The sequence below is a fragment of the Physcomitrium patens genome, chromosome 23 (assembly GCF_059467195.1).
Source record: "Physcomitrium patens ecotype Gransden chromosome 23, ASM5946719v1, whole genome shotgun sequence".
Lineage (NCBI taxonomy): Eukaryota > Viridiplantae > Streptophyta > Bryopsida > Funariales > Funariaceae > Physcomitrium > Physcomitrium patens.
The window spans coordinates 12,035,756-12,042,664 of record NC_143432.1 but is presented as its reverse complement, the minus strand read 5'-3'; the positions used below and the strand labels follow the sequence as shown (position 1 = coordinate 12,042,664).

Sequence of the window (6,909 nt, the reverse complement as noted above, 5' to 3'; positions counted from 1 at the left end):
TCTATCGAAATTGCTCACATGTAGTCAACTTAAGATAACAAACTAGACAACAGTAGTTGCAGAGGGGAGGGAGCTGCAACTAGGTGGTGAACCTCGAGTTTGGTTAAGAGCTTGTAGCAGAAGAGATCCAGAGAGCTCTCTGAGTTCATGTCCGAGTATACTCGAAGTGCTCTACTGATATCCAGCACAGCTATCCCATTATGATTCATAGAGCATTCACTGGAAACTTCTAGCAGCAAAAAGAAAACACCAATTGGGTTTGAGGCAAATAAGCAACAATCAGTCAAACAGTTTCATGAACTACAAAAACTTCCCAAAGATGTCATGATATCATATTCTCCAGTATCATGACATCATTATACAAGTACCCTCCAGTTGCACTAACGTTGATGAACTCGAAACAAGAGAGTACTAGGAACCAGATGAAAGATTAGAATTGTGGGTACACGTAGTTCATGCGTACATCCGCGGCTGAGAGCGGCAGGGTCAAGCAAAGTCGATATCGCAACCTCTAGGAAATTCCATGATCTGCTTAAACCCTTCATTTTCAGAGGACTGTTCCTATCGGTGCAATCACACATGCGTTGGAGGCTGAATACGAGGGATGATCCACCTGAAAGAGATTCATGAACATGAAACAACAGAATAAAATATCTGTCTCCACTGAGTGTTAGGGTTGCATTCCCTGTCTGATAAAAACCAACACCTGTATGAAGAGCTTTCATCACTCCAGCCTTCAGAAAGAAGAGCGTGAAGCTCGGAATGTTGTGGGTAATGGATGGAGAATGACACGAGGGTTCAACCTGAAGTAACTCCGGCCTACTCACAAGCCAACTTCGTGTCAAAGCTGCTCAGACAGATTGCAAACGCCTGAAAAGCGCTCAAAGGGTACCGGTAATCCATCGTAAACATGTCCTTCCCGATCTTCCCGAACTGCAGCAGCACCTTGTCGTGGTCCGATCCCGAACTCGTCGGTGCTGGTGTCGCTGCACCTGCTCCACCTCCACCTCCCGTTGCTGCTGCCGCCTCACCCGCCGTCGTACTCGTCGTCGTCGACGATGTCGTCGCAGCCACCAGCTGGAAGTTCTTCACAGACGCCACCGTCACCCTTCCCCGAAAGTTCAAGCACCAGCACTGCAGCTGCTCGTGCCATCGCGGTGCCTTGTTCTTCAACACCAACGGCTCCTCCTTGCACAGCACTCCCGATACCAGCTCGCTGCTTTCCAACGCGCTGCTGTCCACCACCGCCGCTTTCGACCGCGGAGACAGAAGTATGCTCGAGTACGGAACGTGCGCCTCCTCCAACCCGCATGACGTGAACTCTGTTGGTGTCGGGGCGCTGCCTCCGGACGCCATCGCCGACGCTGGTATTGAGTGCATCGTACACTGCATTCGTCTCGGGCCTCGCGTGCCCAGCACATTCAACTCGTAGGCTATGTGCGCCACGTTGTGGCTCCCACAATGTACACGTGAAGTCAGCTGCTTCGATCCCAAGCGCCGAGTGCCGCGGTTGGAGGCTACCACACCGCTGTGAGGGGGCTGACTGTCGTAGATTGTAAATTTCGTGCCCAGGAAATTCGATCTGCGAGTGAACCGGGAAATCGCACAAGCAGTTAGTGTGCTCCGGAAATATCATCATATTGATGAGCATAACATTGAAACACAGATATTGCATTAATTGGATCAGAAAGGTCTCTATAAGAAGCGAAGTTTGGAGGATTATAAATACCTCAGCTTCCCGACATATGTATTACTTCCTCTTGACATATCTTCATGATTTAAAGAAACTATATAATCTGTGCTAGTTGCCCGTCGACACTTTCTTGCAGCTAATAGAAACTTTCCATTCTCTACTAGAGCTGCGTCAATTCGTGAGTGAGACACAATCAGAAAATGAACATACTTACTTTTGCACTACTCAGACGAGAAGGATTGCAAATACTCGCTGAACACCATAAATGATTCTAGACTATGCAAACATAGTTTACAATGGTAAAGTTGAGAGTTTGCAACAATCATTAATAAAACCAACGCACTGGCATCTGAGCTAATGGCAAAGAAAAAGCTTCAGAAGAATCAGACGCGAAACCATCAGAACCCTATACCTGATTTTTACATCCAAACTAGACCAGAGCAGGTGCAGGAGAAAGCAAGACAGAAGGATAGAAACCCACAACAGTAAATGGGCATGACGCTAAAAAAGTTCCTAGTTTGCAAAAGATACGTCTAACTGCTTATTTTGAAGCAGTAAGAATAAAAGGTTACTGGTTTCAGGTAATGAGACATTCTAGGCATAGAAGGCTTCAAACTCCACTACAACACCCGTGCATTGATTCATTAAACAGGCGAATAAAATCAGATCAAGCGTAGGTGAACCGGAACTCACAAGGCGGAAGACCCAAAAACAGTTGATACGTCGAAGTCGTCCTGTCCCGCTTTATGAAGCACTGCATAGTACTGTCTCGGGGTCCAGGCTGCAACGACCAGCAGACCATTTGGGTGAATACAACAAATACAAGGATAAAGAAGTACAACACACGTCAAATCCAGCACAAACAAAGAACAGGAAAGACTTGCAAACTGCCTCAATAATAAGGATAATCCTTATTGAATAACACTAATGAACAAAAATAGAATTTTTCAGGATGTACAAAACCTTCAAAACTAGAAAATATGCAAGCACCGACAACCAAATTTACCGCATGGTTCACTCAAATTATCACAATCATCCCTCATTCTTCACACCCTTCTTCCTCTCTCTCTATTCCTCTCTCTCTCACACACCTGCTTCAACGCGATCGGAAATGTCAACCGCCCTGACTGTTCCGGCGTCCGCACCAGCTCCTTCGTTATCTCCCTCCACGAGCTGCACACCGCTGCGCACGCCACCACGTGCTTCCGGCTCGGCCACGCGTTCTCGCTCGCCTCCACTCTCTGTATCACATCCCGCAGCAGCTCCGGCGGCATGTTCGCCCAGCAGCTCTGCTCCACCACTGGCTCCGCCCGCAGCTGCGACTCGTCCAGCACCATCCCACTCGACCTCCCCTTGTGGTGGTGCGGAAACTTCAGCTCGAAACTCCGCCGCGATATGTTCCCTATCCCGCCCTTCATCTCCTGAAACTCCCGTATCAGGCTCTTCAGCGGCATCATTGACGACCCACCCCCCCTCTGCCCCGACATGCTCCACCTCCGCAACCGCCTTCCCGACCACCTCACCTCACACCAGATTCCCTCCAACGCTCTCTTCACCAGAATCACCCACACCCTCAGCCATCCACGCAGACCACGCGCCGTCAAACACCCGTTGGCCACCATCCATGCCTCATTGCAAGCACCTCCACCCTACTATCCTCTCCGCACCGCTACCTTCACACATCACGCGCAATCACAAACTCCCCAACCACGACAACCAAAACTCGATCACGATCTCCCACAACGAACCATCATGTCCTGCAATAAACCACCCCGACAACATCCAAACAAGCATTACCCGTACACACCACCCATTCTACCACCCAATTCCAAACCACCGAAGTCCCAAACTGCAACCTAGGTCAACCAGTTTTCTCCTTCCCGCAGCCCCCTCATCGTCAACACGTCTTTCGCCATGCCCCCAACTCCGACGTCCACGCAAACCAACATGCTTATCGACCCCAGTGGTATCTCCCGAAGCGATCTGGATCCATATGGTTTTCCTCTACAGCATCAGACGCAGCAAGACATGGGATCCAATCTCCAAGCACATTCTAGCTCGCAATTTGCGAGCGAGCGCAAACCCAACTCTCCGAGCATCAAAAACCCTCCAACCCAGTTTCCGAATTGCTAGACATAGATCGACTGACCCAAATACTCCATCACCACCACCATGTCGACACAATCAGTCGCCGCTTCAGGAAGAATGAACGTCGGGCCTCCATCCAGCTTTCTTTTCACGCTCCCGTTGAAACCATGAAGGGCATTTGTCACCTGTTGTGAGGTAATTCGGAAGAGATCGCAGCAAATACCTTAGAGGGGTAGCAGAGGATGCATCTCGAGGCTCCGTCGATTCATCATCGTCATCATCAGCAGGAAGAGAGCCAGAAAAAGCGAAACAACGAGCAGGAACGAGAATCCCTCGAAGCAGTGGAAGGCCAGGGCCAGAAAGCGACGTGTGTCACGGTCGTGGGCTATCACCGTCCTTTCCGATGCGCTCTTTAAACCGTGGTCGAATCCACGGTTATTTCGTATTCCGCGGTCTAACCCTCCTCCATGGGATGGGTCTATGTCTTGCTTGGGCAAATGGAACTTTCTTGTTTTGGTCGTACAGTAACATGTCTTGCTTGGGCAAATGGAACTTTCTTGTTTTGGTCGTACAGTAACATGTCTTGCTTGGGCAAATGGAACTTTCTTGTTTTTCAAAACATCCAAGGAAAATTAAAAAGTACAAAACGAAAATAGTCCCACATGAAAATCACTACAATTACATGCATACAGGGACTTGATTATACTAAAATTTCTTACATAACCATGTATGATTTAAAGTCCTTGAGACTTGCACGACACAAAGAATATATTTTAAAATTGTAGAATTTGTGTAAAAACATGTAATTTTTGACAAACTTAAGAACTATGATCATTGTAGATGTAAAATCAAATGTACAGGTATCAAAACAAATAAAACAAAATAAAAACTGAGATAAAATAATCAAGAGTTTTGAGAAATAACATGTAAAATAAAATAGTCATAATATCTATTTTGGGAAACTAAGACAAAAACATAAAATAATAATTGGACTTGTTTGAATAGATTTGTATTGATTAGGAGAGATAGAGTGTGCATCCCATGATTATAGAATTACCAAAAAAATAAGCTAATATTTCATATAGAAGAATCCATACAAAACATAATTGCATGGTCAAAATTGACAAACGGCTGTAAATGTATCATGCATAGTATGTGTATAAAAATCTATTTCATCAGGAACTAATTGAATATTTATGTATTGTTACATTATTGTACAATAAGGTGTACTGCATTTTAATGACACAAACAATTACTGGATAAGAGGGTTGAAACAATATAATGTGAGCAATTCAAAAGTGCATTTTGTATTACAGAAATCCCAATGATTGTAGTCATTTATCTTAAATAAAATGCTATAGAAATCAATGTAGTGTGACTCAGACAGTCATGAAATTTCTGATGTTGTTTCATTATTGATAACATATTACTTTGGTCAAAACTGAGAATTTTAAGCACAGTGACAAACAATAGCATAAAGTCAAATGTAAAAATAAAAATAAAAAAACAAAAAGACATGCATTATCTTAGAACAGGTCATCTTTGTTTTTTCATCCTTTCTATTGAGATCATTAAATGTAGCCTACGCTCTCCATAATATTTACTGTAGACTATAGTAATTACTATAGCTACAGTATTTAGAGTCTAGTGGAGAAGTACTGTTCATCCTCTTATATATTTTAGTTTTTTCAAGTTCAAGTTTATCATTTTATTTGACTTTATATTGTAAGGTATGTTTTACTCAATTTTTCTACTTGATCTTATATTTTCTTTATAGATTTATTTATAATGAGTGCTTCAACATCTTCAACTGCTTCTACTATGGTTCCTACTATTACCAATGCATCCCAACATTTTCAAGCTCTTTTATTTCCACCATTGATTGTGGATGAAAACAATTATCTATTATGGGCAAAAATGACAAAAGCAAATTTATTTGCAGAACAACTCTCGGATGCCATTATGTTTGAAGAATCTCCTACAACAAGTATTTCTATATCTCTTGCTATTCGTTGGAAAGCACTTCTTTTCCTTCGTTATCATCTTGTACCCACATTACAACATCAATATTTGGAAATGGAAGACCTTGCAGAACTTTGGAAGAATCTTAAATCTAGGTTTGATCATCAAAAGACCATTTTTCTTCCACGTGCACGTCATAATTGGACATATTTACGTATCTTAGATTTTCCAAATTTAAATGCTTTCAATAGTGAAATGTATAGTATTGTCTCACAATTACGATTATGTGGACAAAGTATTTCTGAAGAAGAAATGATTGAGAAAACTCTCTCTACATTTCCTCCTACATCTGCTGTGCTTGCACAACAATTCAGGAACATGAAATTTCAGAGTCATTCTGATCTCATGTCCTATCTACTTCTTGCAGAGAAGCAAAATGAACTACTCTTGCACAATGCGGAAGCTCATCCTATTGGAACTACAATTCCTGAATATCATGCACTTAATATTTCAAAGTCTAAGAAGAAATTATATAAACATGGAAAACGTGCTCATAAGTATCAAGGTAATCATAGTCAAGACCATTTCTATCCATATGGAAAGAATAAATGTTCTACTATTAATTATAGTAGAAAACAAAAATCAGAGATGCGTTCTTGCCATAAGTGTGGAATGATTGGACATTTAGTATATGCATGCCATACTTCAGAATATTTTATTAAAATATTCCAAGAAAATAAGAAATTACGAGCTGAGGCTCGTGAAGTTCATACCATGGATGTGTCCATGGATTCAATTGGTGTTGATGACTTAGAGGCTTATATGACTGATACAACCTCTAATGATGAATCAAATGATGTGCTCATTGATTCTGCAACAATATATACTATCTTGCGAGATAGACAATTTTTTATTAAAAAATCTTCAACTTAGCAAACTAAAAATATGATGACCATGGCTGGAGCAAATGCGTTTTGTTTCCAAGAGGGCACAGCAATGGTAAAATTACCTACGGGTTCCATCATAAAATGTAAACATGCGATGTTTGCATCCTCAGTACCTCGGAGTCTGATCAGCTACCGAGATGTGCGTATTAATGGTTATCACTTCTCGACCGCCACTTTAAATAGAAAAGAAGTTTTGGTTCTTGCAAAGAACCATAAAGT

At 42.6% G+C, this 6,909-nt stretch overlaps 1 protein-coding gene across 3 annotated transcripts; it reads right to left on the bottom strand.

The window, feature by feature from the left end:
• Window positions 1-269: 269 nt before the first annotated feature.
• LOC112275953 (tubby-like F-box protein 6) lies at window positions 270-4,117 on the bottom strand. 3 transcript variants are annotated; one of them, XM_090246499.1, is made up of 5 exons: window positions 4,005-4,117; window positions 2,785-3,676; window positions 2,387-2,474; window positions 1,730-1,859; window positions 270-1,582 (listed from the first exon to the last, which is right to left on the bottom strand). In XM_090246499.1, the coding sequence occupies exons 2-5, from the start codon at window positions 3,313-3,315 to the stop codon at window positions 820-822; spliced, it is 1,512 nt and encodes a 503-aa protein (XP_090102625.1). In that variant the 5' UTR covers window positions 3,316-3,676; window positions 4,005-4,117; the 3' UTR covers window positions 270-819. The 3 variants fall into 3 exon arrangements, with proteins under 3 accessions (XP_090102625.1, XP_090102624.1, XP_024362543.1); XM_090246498.1 differs by having other exon boundaries at window positions 3,843-4,101; XM_024506775.3 differs by having other exon boundaries at window positions 2,785-3,366; window positions 4,005-4,101.
• Between the last annotated feature and the right edge of the window lie 2,792 nt (window positions 4,118-6,909).

What these genes read in the sequence shown, in the direction of transcription:
- LOC112275953 (XM_090246499.1), bottom strand. Translation starts at nt 3,315, where the DNA reads ATGGTGGCCAACGGGTGTTTGACGGCGCGTGGTCTGCGTGGATGGCTG. An exon ending in TTCCGATCGCGTTGAAGCAG is followed by an intron (nt 2,475 to 2,784) that starts GTGTGTGAGAGA and finishes TGGTCGTTGCAG; the next exon opens with CCTGGACCCCGAGACAGTAC. An exon ending in ACATATGTCGGGAAGCTGAG is followed by an intron (nt 1,583 to 1,729) that starts GTATTTATAATC and finishes GTTCACTCGCAG; the next exon opens with ATCGAATTTCCTGGGCACGA.